At 42.9% G+C, this 16,928-nt stretch overlaps 3 protein-coding genes across 9 annotated transcripts; 1 reads left to right on the top strand and 2 right to left on the bottom strand.

Moving 5' to 3' along the window:
* Positions 1-3,616: 3,616 nt before the first annotated feature.
* Positions 3,617-8,590, bottom strand: LOC144703462 (U11/U12 small nuclear ribonucleoprotein). 7 transcript variants are annotated; one of them, XR_013581534.1, is made up of 12 exons: positions 8,463-8,590; positions 7,871-7,917; positions 7,250-7,418; positions 6,829-7,171; positions 6,653-6,736; positions 6,061-6,126; positions 5,684-5,756; positions 5,111-5,484; positions 4,985-5,025; positions 4,777-4,896; positions 4,358-4,428; positions 4,058-4,228 (listed from the first exon to the last, which is right to left on the bottom strand). XR_013581534.1 is itself a non-coding variant. In XM_078575630.1 (11 exons), the coding sequence occupies exons 3-10, from the start codon at positions 7,399-7,401 to the stop codon at positions 4,812-4,814; spliced, it is 1,218 nt and encodes a 405-aa protein (XP_078431756.1). In that variant the 5' UTR covers positions 7,402-7,418; positions 7,871-7,917; positions 8,463-8,590; the 3' UTR covers positions 3,617-4,003; positions 4,777-4,811. The 7 variants fall into 7 exon arrangements, 4 of the variants coding, with proteins under 4 accessions (XP_078431756.1, XP_078431753.1, XP_078431754.1 ...); XR_013581535.1 differs by having other exon boundaries at positions 4,358-4,505; XR_013581536.1 differs by having other exon boundaries at positions 4,358-4,529.
* A 176-nt stretch (positions 8,591-8,766) lies between these two features.
* LOC144703461 (uncharacterized) lies at positions 8,767-13,346 on the top strand. Its single transcript, XM_078575626.1, has 17 exons — positions 8,767-8,975; positions 9,332-9,576; positions 9,644-9,765; positions 9,846-9,934; positions 10,005-10,043; positions 10,115-10,208; positions 10,304-10,346; positions 10,429-10,526; positions 10,644-10,711; positions 10,794-11,290; positions 11,357-11,411; positions 11,482-11,583; positions 11,667-12,235; positions 12,313-12,451; positions 12,779-12,847; positions 12,923-13,042; positions 13,122-13,346. Exons 2-17 carry the CDS (start codon positions 9,365-9,367, stop codon positions 13,233-13,235), a joined length of 2,430 nt encoding a protein of 809 aa, XP_078431752.1. The 5' UTR covers positions 8,767-8,975; positions 9,332-9,364; the 3' UTR covers positions 13,236-13,346.
* Positions 13,288-15,538, bottom strand: LOC144703463 (reticulon-like protein B1). Its single transcript, XM_078575631.1, has 5 exons — positions 15,244-15,538; positions 14,025-14,205; positions 13,801-13,942; positions 13,648-13,717; positions 13,288-13,578 (listed from the first exon to the last, which is right to left on the bottom strand). The coding sequence occupies exons 1-5, from the start codon at positions 15,443-15,445 to the stop codon at positions 13,424-13,426; spliced, it is 750 nt and encodes a 249-aa protein (XP_078431757.1). The 5' UTR covers positions 15,446-15,538; the 3' UTR covers positions 13,288-13,423.
* Between the last annotated feature and the right edge of the window lie 1,390 nt (positions 15,539-16,928).

Raw genomic sequence — 16,928 nt, forward strand, 5'->3', positions numbered from 1 at the left:
GCTCCAGTCCACTCACATCCATCTCCGTCTACTGTCACCTAATGTTCCCAAAGTGTCGACTAAGATATTTACAATTAGCATTAATTAGTAATTTTCTACTAAAAAGTCATATTAAAATTCTCAAAATTATTTTATACAATCTGAATAAATTAGGTTGAATGAAATTAATATTCTTTGACCTTCTTAAAATTATTTTAAATTTCTTTTCTCTAGTTTTGATGGCGCGGCACCGTCCGAGACCGCAGGACCATTGTTCGAGGAGTCGGCACCGCCTTCGATCTCACCACCCACTCGCGTCCAGCCCGCACGACAAGCCAAAGCGACGACGCGCGCACCCGGATTCAGATATCCCGGGTAACGATGCGCCCCCTTTGATCCCATCTATCTTTTATTTTCTTGCACTTTTCGTCTTTCGTAACTGTCTTCTCATCTACGATGTAGAGAGGGGAAGTTCCAATATGAGGATATCTTCCCCTCCCTTAGTGGGCCTTAGTAAACCCCCTTTTATTTTTTCCCTTTGTAGTTTAAGGGGCCCATTTACCTCTCTCCCATATAACGGAGGGGTGGGGCGCCCCCCCCCCCCCAAAGTACTCTTGATATTTTCTTTGAAGTTATAACGTTTTGAGAAGTCAAAGAGTCACTCTCGTTGAGGAGAGGAAGGAGAAGAAGGAAGAAGAAGAAGAAGAAGGAAGAAGAGGAAGCTGCGACGCCTGTCGCCGTCGCGCCGTCGCGCCGCCGCGCCGCCACTCACCGCTGTACGAGCCGCTGCCGCCGAACGGCCCGCTGGTCGACGTCCGCCGTACCGCTTCTGCCGCGCGAACCACCGCCGCCGCGCCTCCAGTGGTCTGCGCCGCCACCCGCCAACTCCCACTCCGTCTGCAGCTGATGCAGCCGAGCCACCCGCACGCCCGGGCTTGCACCGCCCTCCGCGAGCGCGCGAGTCGCCGCCGCCCGCGCCCGCGAGAGGTCTCGCCTGCGTGCCGCGCGCGCTCCTCCGCCCACGCATCGGCGATCCATTGTCCCGGCGCCCGCGAGTGCCGCCTCTTGCGCAGGTCACCCGCGCACCGGCGAACCGACGCGGCCGACCCCGCGCCCGTCGCCGCCCGCTCCCCGGCACGCCTCGCCGGCGTGCACCAGCGCGTGCACCGCACCCGCGCCCGCGATCGGCGCTGCTCAAGCGCCCGCGCTGCGCGTGCCACCCACGGTGCGCCCGTGCGCGTCACCCCGCACACGCCCACCCGTTGACGCCTCGCCCGCCGTCACGTCACCACCCCGCCAGCACCTCCGCGGGTCCTGATTCTCGCCGACGTGCCAGTGCTGCCTTCCGTTATAATCTCCTGCGGGTTACCGAAATAGCAGTCGCCGGACGCGACAAAGGTACCCTCCTTTACTGCCCTTTATGTCTCTTATCTACTTCAGTATACTTTCGATTTGCCTCCTCCGCGCTCGGGTTAGACGTAGGTGACAGAGACGGGTTGAGAAAACGACGACGATCTATTCGAGAGTCTTACCTGGCCGGTACGAGTCGGGTTCGCCCAACGAGTGTGAGCAACTTAGCGGGACATTCCTGTTCGACCACATAGTCGCCCTCAAACCCCTCGGGCGAGGTTCGGGTGGTCTGGACTATCCTCCCCTAGGCGACCCCGTCAGCTCCCCGGGGACGGCACACCCATGATTCGGCACTTGCACGTACCATACTTAGGACTTTCGCACTTTCCGCCATCATCATATCTGCTCATCCACATTATCGGACGACACTTCCCGTCGTTGTCCGATAGAGATCCTTATTTAATACCGAGCGACTACCCTCGGTGACGACCGGACGACGCCTTGACAACGTCCGGCATCAAGTTTGCTTTCATTAAGTTAGATTTTTCCCCTTAATTCAATGTCAAAATTCTAAAAAAATAGAAATTAAAGATAAAAATCATCTATTCAATACTTGCTCTTTGTGATTCAACCCTTACTCACTCTATGCTCGTAAGGAAATTACAAATAATGTTGTATAAACCAGAAGCATTAAACGATATATTTAACCGTTATTTCTGGTCCATCAAAGAGCAATATCATACATTCTAGAGCATAATAAAATGTACCTTGTTCTTATTGTTTGAACTGTTTTTTATCTAATATTATTCTAAGGCCCTACCATTTGTTTATGTTTAATTCATTTTAAGATTAACCTGCAACTAAATAAAGTGCAAAGAGATGAATACCATTCTTATATTTCAAATGTCAAACAAGGTAACATAAATTTGAAATTAATGTCCTTTTACTTTGAACTCCAAATAAGGGACACCAATTGAGGAGAAAAAGATTTCGAGAGGACTGAGGCATGTTGTTTGGATTGATATATAAAACATTTTATACTTCAAGAAGCTTAAGAGATTGGGTTACGATACCAGATATTGGTGTTTGACATTGCTTGTTTTCGATATCCAACATGATATCCAATCAGGCTGTAAGATACCTTAATTACATGCTACATATTTTGAAATTATATTAATATATTGTACCATTAAAATAATTTGCCTGTTTTATGACCAAAAAGGAACCTGGACTGAGGCACGTCAACCACCAAAGTCAATGTCAACAGGGGGACTTAGATGACCGACCCAGAAATGTACTCGGGTATGCCATCACCGGATCAGGTGATAGGCATTCAATGTTACCTAGCATATTCACATATCAGTTAAAAATATTAACACATCATTTCCATACAGATTTTTCTTTCCATGTGGCCAGCATGTTGCTAGAGAAATCAATCGATATCTGGATATTGGATTCCGATATCTAATACTAGTATCCACTGCGTCCTTAGCACTACAATATCGATCCAAAATTTAATGTCGCGCAGATATTTAAAATCCATCATCTGAAATCCCCTTGTTTTCTTCCGGAGATCAGAAGGGCAAAACACTAACCTGAAATGGCTATATAACGCCTTACTATATTTCATCACTAACCTGAAATGGCAATAATTTTAGGCTACAAGGAAGCGAGCAGAATTTTTAAGCTTCGGGTTTCACACTATTTAAATACTTCATTTTTTAAAAAAGATATTGTTTTTTAAAGAAAATGACATATTTCCTGTAAGTGGACATTATACTAAAAAACACCACATTTCATTCTCAGCAACACCCCGTCCTTAGTATCTGGTTCTTCTATCTTTATTTCATGTGGGAAAATTTAAACATAAAAAAATTGGAGTATTCTAAAAAAGCAGAAATCATTCAAAAAACTTCACCCTATAAATTGTGTAAGTAGCGTTAGGTATTAATAGTGTAAGTAAGAATATGTTAAAAATAACGGGAGGTTGAACCAATAACAGAGACCCCCTTTATCCAGATAACCATTATAACCAATTGAGCAAACTATTATGGATAAATTTACTTATTATTGAGTAACCAGGTGCAGTAGCATATATTCAATATATAACCAGGTGCAGTAGCATCATCTAAATATCTGTGCGATCTTGTCTGCTCTACTCTCTACTGTTGTATATTAGTACCAGCTACAAAATGTCGAGAAATAAGAATAAAAACTTTCTAGTATGATCCATTTATAAACCTGAGTCAAAAAAGTGGGCTTGACATCAGTTATAAAATATATTCAATATATACATTCACACGATTAAGAAACTCATTTCGAAGCTAAGTCCGTAAAATTTAATGTAATACATTGGAGTGCATTCGATAAGGAGAAGATAGCGCAAGAGGTAAAATTGCCAATATCAATGTTAAAGAAAATGACATATTTTCTGAAATGGACCCCTTTTCCTGCTATCAATGTTTTGAACCCCTAAAGAGCTCTAAGATGGACCCCTTTTCTGAAATGGCATGACGATATTTGTACATATGAGGACCCCAACTGAACACTAAAGGTTTTGCTCCTTGGTATAATAAGCTCGACCTCTATTTCCCCATTGGCAATCTCAGCTCCAAGCGACTCCGTAAATTAAGGAGATATCAAGCTAAATTTGCTCCATGACCACATATTGGTACTGTCACGATTACATTAGGGGTATTTTTTGGATTCTCATACTTATTTTCCAAAATAAGTCATTTGCAAATAACTCGCATTTTCAGAGGCAAAATATTGCTAGCAAGACAAGTAAAATTTTTAAACACCTCTAACTTTACTAATTCTAACAACATTGAACTTTACACTCAAGTCTATCTCTTCCTTTCAATGAAGCCGCTTCGTCACACTCCCTCAAAAGAATAAGCTGAAAGATCACGAATTTGAAGGAAACATCAATTAAAGATAGTACACATCACTTCCGAAAGAGCATTTTAGTGAGTGAACTAAGGATGATTAATTTCTGAAAGAAATACTGAATGTTCAAGGTTTATACCAGGCAAATTATTTCTGAGGTTCATGGAAGTATAAAATAATCTTATGGTACTTTCGTCTATCCAGTTTGATCTGTCAATGCAACAGAAGAAACGAATGCTACGATCAAGAGGGAAGTCCGAGCTCCAAGAAGAAAATTTCAGTGACGTCTGGCCAGTAAAAAACATTCCAATCTATTGGTGGAGTTAGTGTGAAAATTAATCTAGTATGATAATAAAAATTTTCAGCATTTGAAGGAGTTAGTGTGAAAATTTTCATAAACGGGTTTTTATCGACTTCTAGGATTGAAGCTCAGAGACAACATTTTAAGAAATTATCGCCTTAATTAAACCCCAAAACGAACAGCCACATACAGCAATAATGGCATGCTTAAAAATATAGTTCAATTGTAGAACAAGAAGTAAATATCCATGTACTGACCTGTCCACCTGCTCTTTACATGCCACGTTCAGATCCTAAACCACGCGATGATTAACCAAGTAGGACGCCCATACATCATCAGAAGGTGGAGGGGGCTGAACCCAGTGTCCGGGTATACGACTGAGTGTACATCAAATAGAAAAAAAAAATTAGAAAACCCGTTTTCTAAGTTTTAACTGATTATTTAATTAAACAAGATAATGCAAACCTTCCCCCAGGCCTGATGTAAGCATCCCAATTTCGTCTGACCTGCACACATATAGCGCAATACAGCCATGGAAGGAGAAAGGAAGGCATTCTCAAGTCAGCAAGTCTATGATTTTCAAAAAATTACCTCGATTAGTGTGCCCATATCATTGTTACTGCCATGGTAGTAATGATAGAACTCAAGGGGCAAGCCTGCTAAAGAATCATAACTGGTGTCAGGGCCCGGCCTCTGTGATGCAATCGCCGAGTTTCCATCATCTTCTTTCAGGGTGGGTATTTTTATATCTTCTCCAGCAGGTGATGACAAGTTAGTTTTTTCACCGTCTGCTATGTCTGAATGGATATCTCGGCCCTCTGCAATTTTCCAAGATTCTTCAGCTGCTGCAATTGCATTTTTAGCAGCTGTTGTCTCGGTCGCAGCAGCTGCCTGGCGTTCTTCTTCTTCCGCAGATGCTCGAACTCTCTCCAGAAACTTATCATCTTCTTCAGGGAAGAAATGACCTGCAAGATATCTTTTCTTAAGAGCAATATGCACAAGATTCAAGTTTTGAGATTGAATTGGAGGAAGCATTGGGCTTGCCGGTGACAACACAACCAACGCTATGATTGATCCACATTAATGCCACATTTATATATTGAGAGAATGGAGACATTATTGACCCGCATATTATTTTGAGCATAAGAAAATTTAAAATCTCACCTTGTTTCTTCAATTTTTCTATCCTGATGGAGCGAAGCTCTTGTAACTTCTCAACAACTAAGATCAGTTCAAGCTGAAATGAGAAACATGGCTTGGCTTCAGAGGGCAAACAAAAGATATTCAACAATAGCGATATGTTTCCAAAGGGCAATTACTGTTGACATATGGCACGTTTTATTATTAGCTCAAGATAGATAGCACGAATATGAAGAACAGAATTTTCGGAAGATGATGTAATTTTGAGTTGCAAAGTTAGATCTACCAAACACAGATTATCTGAGGAATGACAAATTCCTTTAAAAAAGTCAACTGGTAAAGATAAACGATTTAGTTGATTCTGAAGTCAGCAGTGAAGAAATAAATTCCAAAGCGATCACCTCAGATTCTATCTTTTTCTTTTCTGCTTTTGCTTTGACTGCTGCGACGGCCTTCATCTTCTCTACCTGCAATCAACAGTTCCTTTGGCTTTTCATCGAAAATTCAAGTACTTGGCTATGAATATGTCACATGAAACCCAAAAAACACCAAGAGAGCTACATAATACCGGGAAATCAAAAAAATGTAGCACAAAATGAAATGAATACTACAGTATATTAAATGAGGATACTTTCCTCAAAAAGTACACAGAAAATTACGCAAAAAAGAAAAAAGGTAGCGACCAATCAAGTCAAAGGCAGTCAATATTCAACAAAAATAGCTTCTATACTGGCATGAATTCAAACACTCTGAAAAATCGGGAAGGAGGATCCAAGCGGCTTTTTGCATGCAGCTGACTAATAACTCACATCAAGAACTCCAGTTTTTAAATGCCCCAAACTCGGAATATCTGCACATCCCTTGCTATTAAAAGAATTCAATCCGTTTTTTATAACTTGATAGAAGTATCATAAAGTATGACGATATGAAACGCCCACAGACATATTGGGAAACAGAGTACTTCATTAATTATGTGAGAAGAGGATTCACTACCTTCCGTCTCGCGATATCCTTGGCAATCTCTCTGGCTCTCCACTCGTCGACCTCTTGGTCAGCTTTATCGTGCATTTCACGTTCCTGTTGGAATTAGAAAAAATACTGCTTAAAAAATAAAGAAAAACTATCAACCATCACAGAATATTTTCAGAGATGTTCACAAAATGCCTGACCTTGAAGAGCTGTTCTGCTATTAACTTTCGCCGTTTTCTCTTCCATCTCTTATTCCGCTGGTACTTCTGAAGCTTTTGAGATAACCTTGTGGCCAAGGACCTTTCTTCCCAGGAGCATTTCTCAGAAGATATACGAGTTAGACGATGAATCTGATCCCTCAGCGTTATCGTCAATGATCTCACAGCTTCTTTTGCTAGAGACTGTTGAATATCTAAATCCAGTCTTTTACTCTTCATCGAATCAATCATCCCCTTGACAAACTTCTGATCCGATAGGCTAGAAGGTAGACCATCGAGGGCTTCTGATGTTTTGATTAGACGGAGTGCATCGACTTCTTTAAGCCTGCATAGAAACATGGTTCTTGTTACCAACCTATAATAAAAAAAAATAAAGAAATTTACGACATAAGATGGTTCATACACTGCTTTAACTAGATCGAGAGTCTCTTTCAAGCTCTTCAGATTATTGTGAAGAGTCGCAGCATCAGAAATCGACTCCAAATCTGATTGAGCCGGGTGTAACGCTTGAAACCATGGGTGAGAATGCCCAGAGGATGATGATACTGGAAACATACTCTAATAAAAGTGGCCTACAAAAGCAATGAAAATTCACGAGGAACTGTTCTTTAGCAATATAAAAATTCCCCTAAACTAGATTCCATGAAACTACAATGAAATTATCAGAAATCAGACAAACAAAAACAACGCGCGGTACCGAATATATTCCTTAGAGAAACAACATGTTATTCTTCCGGAATACGATTAGAACATTATCCTTCTCTAATTATGGACAAGGCATGGAGAAAGAAAGGATGGACATCGGCGAAACGTCTGCTAAAGAGCGCAAGAAACATAAGTTTGAAAGTTTCTTTTCAAAAAATAAGCTATATTGATGTGGGGATTGCAGAATCTCTGAGACTGATCGAAAACAAAGATTGACAAACAACCTGTTTGCTAGCGAAAGTGATCTCCGCCTTGAAACCTTCAAGCCGAGAGCGAAGTTTTTGGAAGATCAGACAGGAAGATCTGGGTAGTATCTTACCTAGCCCCAGTCGTCGAAGCGTCACCTCCGATGAGGAACGAGAAGAACTGCACAAAATGGTCAATCTCGTAAAATTTGTAGTAAATAAATGAATATATACTGTTCCCAAATTAAAACATCGATATTATTACTGTAGTCACATCCTAATACAACCATATTCGAAGACCGTCCCCGTGCTGAGTCCATTTGGGGACTTCTGGGATGATTAAACGATCGTTCGACAGCCAAAAATTGTTAGAAAAATCCATCGATTCGCAAAGTGAATGGCGGATCTTCCACTGCGCCAGTGTGCTTCAGCGCATCAAGGCTCAGTCAAGCGGTCTTCGCAATCGAGTTCTATTTTGAGACGAACATTGACTGTCTCTATTATATTTCTGGCAAGATCGAAAGCTACTCGAATTCCGGTTGGGGATCGAAATAAAAGCTGCCGTCTCTTGCCAACTGGTTGCATTATCGAGGAGCAGTAACGGACGCAAACAGCAAATTCAAAAACATCGGAACTAGCGACAAATCACAGCGCGGCGGAGGGATCAAATGCCAAATAAATTCTCAAAAAAAAAAAAGGAATCCTACAGATTCATCTCTATCTTACCTCTTTCTCAAGCGGCGATAATCTTCTACCGTCGCACTGATCGCCAACCCTAGAGAAGAATTTCAAACCAGATCGAGCAAATCCGTCCGCATTCAAGCTCGAACAGGCGGTAACCCCACGTCCACGTGTCAGCTCCCCATTGGAGCGGCGACATTCACGGCCAGCCGATCGATTAGATCGAAAAGTTTACGGGTGACCGAATGACTGTAGGGGATAAGATGGACGGTCAAGATCCCGTCCATCTGGTCGATCGGGTCGAGTTTTCTTCTTGCGAATTGAAATTTAAACCAGGGATGCGATACGGTCACCGCTCTGTGAATTTTAAAAGTTGATCACCCCGTCTTAAGACGAACTAGCGTGAGATTCGTAACCGACTTCGCCGCCAAAAGTAGTATATAACGAGCGTCGTCTTCCTCTCTCCCTACTTTCCTGTCCGCTGCACTCCGCCCGCAGCGCCGATACGCGAACACCAATCTCTGAATCTGATTCATACGCCTGGTGAATCCCGCGGAGGTAACGAGACGATTAACAGAATCCGATCTGCGAAGTCGGTTCCATATTTCGCGTTCTTTCAACAGCCGATCAAGATCTTTTCCAAACTACTAGATCTCTTCTCCGATCCTGTTTTTCCCGATTAAGCAAGGTCTGAATCATCTGCGGATGAATTTCAGACGCTGTTTAACAGTGAAATCCGCCGGTTAACTGATGTAAGCGTTGAAGTGAGAGATTCGTCGCGATGAAGCAGAAGCATACCATTGCGGCGATCTCTTACTTCGAGATCTCTTCTCCGATCCAGTGTTTTTCTTTTAAACAAGGTTTGTATCATCTGTGGATGAATTTTACGCAGTGTTTAACGGTGAAATCCTCAGGTTAACGGATTCAAAGTGCGAGAATTCGCCGAGATGGAGCAAAAGCACATCATCACGGCTATCTCTGCGGTAGGGCTGGGCGTCGGGTTAGGGTTAGGGCTGGCCTCCGACAAATGGACGACGTCAGCGCATGCTTCTCTGGCTTCCGGCGTCACCGCCGAGCGCGTCGAGCAGGAGTTGTTGAGACAAGTAGCAGACATGAAGGACAGCAGCGTCACCTTCGACGAGTTCCCGTACTATCTCAGGTCTGCGTTCAAGCGTTCACCCCGTTACTCTCTCGTCGGTTGACCGTTATTTATCTCATGATGGCAGCGACCAAACACGTACTATACTCACAAGCGCAGCCTACGTCCACCTCAAACCAGGGGATCTTTCCAAGTACACGAGGAATCTTTCTCCCGCGAGCCGCGCTATTCTGCTATCAGGGCCTACTGGCATGCTCAGAACTTTTTCATCAGTATTAATTTATCCATTGATTGATTATTAAATAAAAATCATTCTCTTCTTCGTGAAGAGCTTTTCCCTCAGATGCTTGCCAAGGCTCTGGCCCACTTCGTCGAGGCCAAGTTGTTGCTGCTTGATGTCACTGACTTTTCATTAAAGGTGGCAATTTCGTTCGCCTGAACGAGTGTTTTAACGTCGGTAATTAAGTTTTCCATTATTGATTTTACAGATGCAGAGCAAGTACGGGAGTAACAACCAAGCGCCTTCCGTATGAATCTTACTTTTTTCATAAGCATTTAATATGCACTACAACTTATATTTGTAATATGATTGCTGCAGGGTTTTAAAAGATCGATATCGGAGACCACTCTTGAGAAAATGTCTTCTTTGTTTGGTTCATTCGCTATTCTCCCACAAAAGGAGGAACCAAAAGGTACACAGTATCATCTCCATGCAGTTCTGAATGAAAATGTCTTGCTACTACTTAACGTCATTTCATTTTTATTTCCCTTTTTTTTCGAATTGCAGGCACCTTACGGAGACAGAGCAGTGGGGTCGACATTAGCAAAAAGTAAAATCCTCCATACGATTCTATAAAGTTTAGCGAGTGGTATTGCCATGTCCTAATCCCGGCAAGATGTTACAATTCATAGGGGGAATGAGGGACCTGACGCGCCAAAGCTGCGTAGAAATGTTTCTGCAGTTGCTAATTTCAGCAGTCTTGCCTCTCAAACCCATACTGGAAGCCCAGGTAACAGATAAAAATAAAATATGGGTGTTTTATTTAAGAATTTTATATTATAAACGCGATTCTTTCATTTTCCCAGTTCCAAAAACTAATTTCCTCCTTCATAATTTTACTCTCCAGTCGTTCCCCTGAAGCGCTGCAGCAGTTGGTGCTTCGACGAGAAAATGTTTGTACAATCCCTTTATAAGGTCTGCTTGTTCTCTTCCTTCTAAACCCTTATTGTCGACACTACTAGACTAATTGAGGACAAATAACTATTTCTTTGTTAAGGTTTTACTCTCGGTGGCCAAGGTCAGCCCCATCATCCTATACGTACGGAACGTGGAGAAGGTCCTATCTCGGTCGCAAAGAATGTATTCACTGTTCCAAAAAATGCTGCACAAGTTAACAGGACCAGTGCTAGTGATTGGTTCAAGAATATACGACTACGAGCCGGACGAGAAGGAGGTGGAGGAAAGATTCAAGATTCTGTTCCCATACAACATTGCCATAAGTCCGCCAGAAGATCACGAACTCATGGTCAGCTGGAATTATAAGCTAGAAGCGGATATGAAGTTGATTAAGTTGCAGGATAACAGAAACCATATCCTGGAGGTACTTGCTGCGAACGACCTGGAATGCGATGACTTGGGTTCCATCTGCTTGGCAGATACCATGGCTCTAGGCATGTATATAGAAGAGGCTGTAATGTCAGCCGTTTCCTACCATCTCATGAACAACAAAGTCCCCGAATATCGAAATGGAAAGCTCCTTATTTCTTCCAAAAGGTAAAAACTCATTATCATTTCACATATGTTTCCAGTTTCACATATTTTGTTTTGGTCTTGAAACAGTCTCTCCCACGGACTAAACGTATTTCAAAAAGGAGGCACCGCAGAAACTTCAAAGGTTTCTCGTCACCATGTTTATTCAATTTCTTGAAAATTTCCTGAACTTCATCTTTTTATGAATTGCGTAGGATCCGAAAAAGGAAGATGCGAAAAATCCGGAAAACAAAAGCAAGAAAGATGGGCAGAATCCTGAGAAGAAAGAGGGTGGAGATCCGGCAGCAAAACCAGCGGTTGGTAGATATACACTTCAATTCAAGTAATACACTTCCGAATTTTTGAAAAAAAAGACCAAACATCATTCTCCACTGTTCAGGAAGTCGCCCCAGATAACGAGTTTGAGAAGCGGATAAGGTCTGAGGTTATCCCGGCAAGCAAAATCGGAGTTTCGTTTGACGACATAGGTTCAATGGATGAGATCAAAGAATCACTAGAAGAGTTGGTGATGCTTCCACTCCGCAGACCAGATCTGTTCAAAGGCGGGCTGCTGAAGCCATGCAGGGGAATACTACTGTTTGGCCCACCAGGCACGGGGAAGACGATGCTAGCCAAGGCCATAGCCAAGGAAGCGGGCGCAAGCTTCATAAATGTCTCCATGTCCACCATCACATCGAAATGGTTTGGAGAAGATGAGAAGAATGTGAGGGCCCTGTTCACCTTGGCTGCCAAGGTGTCTCCTACGATCATATTTGTGGACGAAGTGGACAGCATGCTCGGACAAAGGAGCAGAGTAGGAGAGCACGAGGCGGTGAGGAAGATCAAAAACGAGTTTATGACCCACTGGGATGGCCTACTTACAAAGCCGGGGGAGAGGATTCTGGTCCTCGCTGCTACGAACAGGCCCTTTGACCTCGATGAAGCCATTATAAGGAGATTTGAACGCAGGTATAAGTCAATTATCTCTTTAACATGCCCCATTAAAAATTTGGCCGGTTAAAGTATTTTTCTTTGCCATTTGGTAGGATCATGGTCGGGTTGCCGGCTGTAGAAAGCCGGGAGTCGATCCTGAGAACGCTTCTCGCAAAAGAGAAGGTGGAGGAAGGGCTCAACTACCGGGAACTAGCAACGATGACAGAAGGTTACAGTGGAAGTGATCTCAAGGTACTTTTTTAAAATCATTGTTATGTTTCACTCATCATAGCACCGGGATTGGTCAGGTTGGGTCCCAATCACCCTCTAATTATCATGATAACTATCGAATCATGATCAAGCCCGAGTGATCAAGATCTCACATGATCGGAAAAAGACAACCCATGATCACGATCATGATCAGAATTGGCGCAATTGATCGAATCCCAATCTGGACCATCTGATATCCTATCCGACTTCCAACTCCTGATCCATCACAGATCTCTTAAGTTAATATTTTAGCTCTTCATCTTGAAGACTACAAAATTTTGACCTCAAATGTGCAAATGATGATCACAGAACTTATGCGCAACGGCTGCTTACAGACCTGTCAGGGAGCTACTACAGAGGGAAAGAAAAAAGGAACTGGTAAGCATAGGTTTTGACACCAGCAAGGGGAGAGCCAGCCATCGCCATTAGCACTAACTCGATTGTTTTAATTAGGAGAAGAAGAAGAAGGGTGAGAGCGCTTCGGCAGGCGAAGGTTCTACTGAGAAGGGGCAGGAAGACAAAATCACGCTAAGGCCGCTTAACATGGAGGACATGAGGCAAGCGAAAAACCAAGTAAGGACAATGCAATATAAATCTGGAATTTCTTTCATTTCTTTCCATAATTTGGTAATAAACTGGCCCAACGTTTCAGGTTGCCGCCAGTTTTGCCACTGAGGGGGCGATGATGGGTGAGTTAAAACAGTGGAATGAATTGTACGGGGAAGGCGGGTCAAGGCAGAAGCAACAACTCTCCTACTTCCTGTAGTAGTATTAAGCAGATCAGGTTTGATGAATTATCAACGCTTTCTACTAAGAGCTTGACTAGAATATAGGCAGACATTAATTAACCAAGCACGGTTCTATTTGCTCTTCAGAACATTCTACTAAAAGCGAGACTAAAACTGAAATACAACTTTGAAAGTTAACAGGCCACAATAGATAAGGTAAAAGCGATTACTGCCGTTTGAACTTTGATATCCCGCAAGGGATCTTACTCAAAACTTTAGCGTACTGCTTCTTAATTTCCGCCATGGCTTTCTCGCCGATACCGTCGATGATGTCTTCGTACCTCTCATAAAGGACAGGTAAAGTATGTAACAGAATGATCGCTGTTGAAAGTAATGAGAGGTAAAGTGTTAGAACGAAGGTGAAAGTTCGATGGGAGGGAGATTTTTCACCTGTGAAGAGAAGGGTCAGGAAATCGAAGCAATTTCCGATTATTGAGAGCACCAAGAGGCTGCCTACGACCTGATGCGCAGTCAAGAGAAGATTATACCGCGGAAATTCGAATGAAAATTAAAGCATAAGGTTAGTCGGGATACGGATCATACGGAAATGAATTTTCGCAGGTCCCGACCAAGAGCAGCATCCCTAAGAAGAGAGACGGCGCCGTTTATCTCAGATCGCAAATCCAGAGCTATGTTCTGAGCGAGATTCTCGCTGATAATAAACTGGGGGATTCTTGGTGGAGCCCTGATAGGTAAATTAATCTTTGTGAGAATTAAACAAATGATTATGCCGCGATCAACGAAGAACTGAGCAAGTAGGTGGTTACTTTCTGAAGAGGCCGGACAAGTTTGACCAGAGAAAGAGAATCGCTATGGAGAGGATGAGACCGTAGCAGACGAGAGTAAGCAAACTGTATTGGAGCAGTTCAAGAAAGATCCATGTAGCGGTAGCCGAGGCCAATATGCCGGATGAGATCTTCTTGTTGCGCCATAGAAAAATGTCCGCAGCTGTTCATCCGGAAATCAGCAGAATTAGAAAACATTATTCAAATCCTTGGCATTTCCTCGAGTCGTGTAGAAGAATTACTACAGAGGTGGAAAGAATGGAAAATCCGAAATCAAATAAGAAACAGATCGTTAGGAAAAACGGCCGCATCTTGTTCATACGGACATCAACAGAATTAGAAAACATTATTCAAAATCCTTGGCATTTCCTCGAGTCGTCCAGAAGAATTACTACCGAGATGGAAACAATGGAAAAATCCGAAATCAAATAAGAAACAGATCGTTAGGAAAAACGTCCGTAGCTTGTTCATACGGACATCAACAGAATTAGAAAACATTATTCAAATCCTTGGCATTTCCTCGAGTCGTCCAGAAGAATTACTACCGAGATGGAAACAATGGAAAAATCCGAAATCAAATAAGAAACAGATCGTTAGGAAAAACGTCCGCAGCTTGTTCATACGGGCATCAACAGAATTAGAAAACATTATTCAAATCCTCGGCATTTCCTCGAGTCGTCCAGAAGAATTACTACCGAGATGGAAACAATGGAAAAATCCGAAATCAAATAAGAAACAGATCGTTAGGAAAAACGTCCGCAGCTTGTTCATACGGGCATCAACAGAATTAGAAAACATTATTCAAATCCTCGGCATTTCCTCGAGTCGTCCAGAAGAATTACTACCGAGATGGAAACAATGGAAAAATCCGAAATCAAATAAGAAACAGATCGTTAGGAAAAGCCGTCCGCAGCTTGTTCATACGGACATCAACAGAATTAGAAAACATTATTCAAATCCTTGGCATTTCCTCGAGTTGTCTAGAAGAATTACTACCGAGATGGAAACAATGGAAAATCCGAAATCAAATAAGAAGCAGATCGTTAGAAAAAACGTCCGCAGCTTGTTTATACGGACATCAACAAATAAGAAAACATATCCTCAAATCCTCAACATATCATCAGGTCATCAGGAACAGAAAATCCGACATCATACAAGAAACAGATCGTCAAGGACAAAACAAAACAATTTATTCTCTTACATCTGCCGCCGCCGAGAACATGGTGGATGGGACGCTGGCGGCCGAAAAAACGCCAGATCATCTCCTCGGCGATGGTCGCCAACGCCTCGAACTTCTCATCCTCTGAATCGGACGATGAAGAGTGAAGGCAATCACAAGTTCCTTCGACGTCAGACGCCACCGGCTCCTCGGCATGAACCGACTCCTCGACGTGCCCCGCCATGGCCGGACCTTCCCGGAAGATCGCTCGCTAACCCTAACCGATCCGCCACGACTGCTGCAGAGCGCAGACGCCTCGTCACTTCGCACCAGACCATCGACCAGCAAGCACTATGTATAGGCAAGAACTTTAGCCGCGAACACCGTCGGAATGCAACGGATTTAATCTTCGCCGTTCGATTCTCGCTGCTAGAGATCTGACGGTACGGAGCTGTCGGATGACTATATTTTATTTTATTTAAAGGTTCTTCTTTAAGAGATGCGACGTCGCTGGTCGGCGAGGACGCTGCCACGGCTGCCGAAAGTAGCCATTGCCACGTTGGATTGCCTTTGTTGGAAAGATTCCCTGGGCCGGGCTAAAGCAAAAGCCCAATAGGCCGACGTTTTGTAAGCCCATTATAGAGTCCTTTCTAGGGTGAAGACGGATGACGGTACTGGACGGACGGAACTTGACGGATCCCAGTTTCGTCCATTATCTGTATAGAGTCTGTAGTTTCGTTCCCTTTCCATCTGAGTGTAGTGTTGCCCAACCCGTCATGTCTTCCTTCGATTGGTCGCTGATGTAGTTTTTTTTTCCAATATTGAAATTAATAATTACAATATATTCTAAATATGTTTTTCATATTAGTTTAAAATAAACTAATAGCTTTTAAACTAACAGCCGTTTCTGGCATGCTATACTTCTTATTCTCTCTCGACGGTGCGAATGGGAGATTACAGGTGAGCCAGATGCTTCGCGAAGTACCGTTTTGTTGCTCTTAAATCCAATCCATTCATGTTCAATAGCTTTTAAAGTAATGGCTGGATTTACTACTACCTCGTCCATGGAGTGTAAAAGAGAAAATGATGGTATACCAATGAACATTGGGATGATACTTGAAAATAAAAAATGTTAAGTATGATGGAAAATGACCTACTTGATATATAATCAGGATACTTAACTATAGTCCATTAGGATAAAATAAGGTAAGTTAAGAACCTGGGAACCAAAAACTGAGACACTAGTTTCTGAAAGGTTTTTGTTTCTAAATGCTGGTCAGAACATAAGGTGTATTTTGTAGAGAATGGTCGTAAACTTATAATTTTAGGGTTTATATGTTAGGGTTTTATGTATCTCAGGCATTGGGGGTGGGGTGAGATATTTCACGTTTAAAAAGTAAATCATCCCCCCCGAGGTCTGGATGGGACACGAAGCATGTGCACCAAGCCTTAACTAGAGTAATTCAGCTGCACATATAGTGCAGGGAGGCGGATGGGACGACTTTTTCATCCCGGGAAGAAAAAATCATCCCGTCCAAAGATATGGACGAGTTTCGGGACGAAAATTCATCCTGGGGACCAAGGGACGGAATGGTGTTTGTCCCATGGGACGAAAAACTGCCCGTCCGGAGGTCTCGGACATTGGACGGAAAACCGCCGGATTCACATCCGACAGTTGACATGTAGCCACGTGGCCTCACAATGATAATTTGCATGAAAGTCCCTGT

This window comes from Wolffia australiana, chromosome 5 (genome assembly GCF_029677425.1).
Source record: "Wolffia australiana isolate 7733 chromosome 5, ASM2967742v1".
Classification (NCBI taxonomy): Eukaryota; Viridiplantae; Streptophyta; class Magnoliopsida; order Alismatales; family Araceae; genus Wolffia; species Wolffia australiana.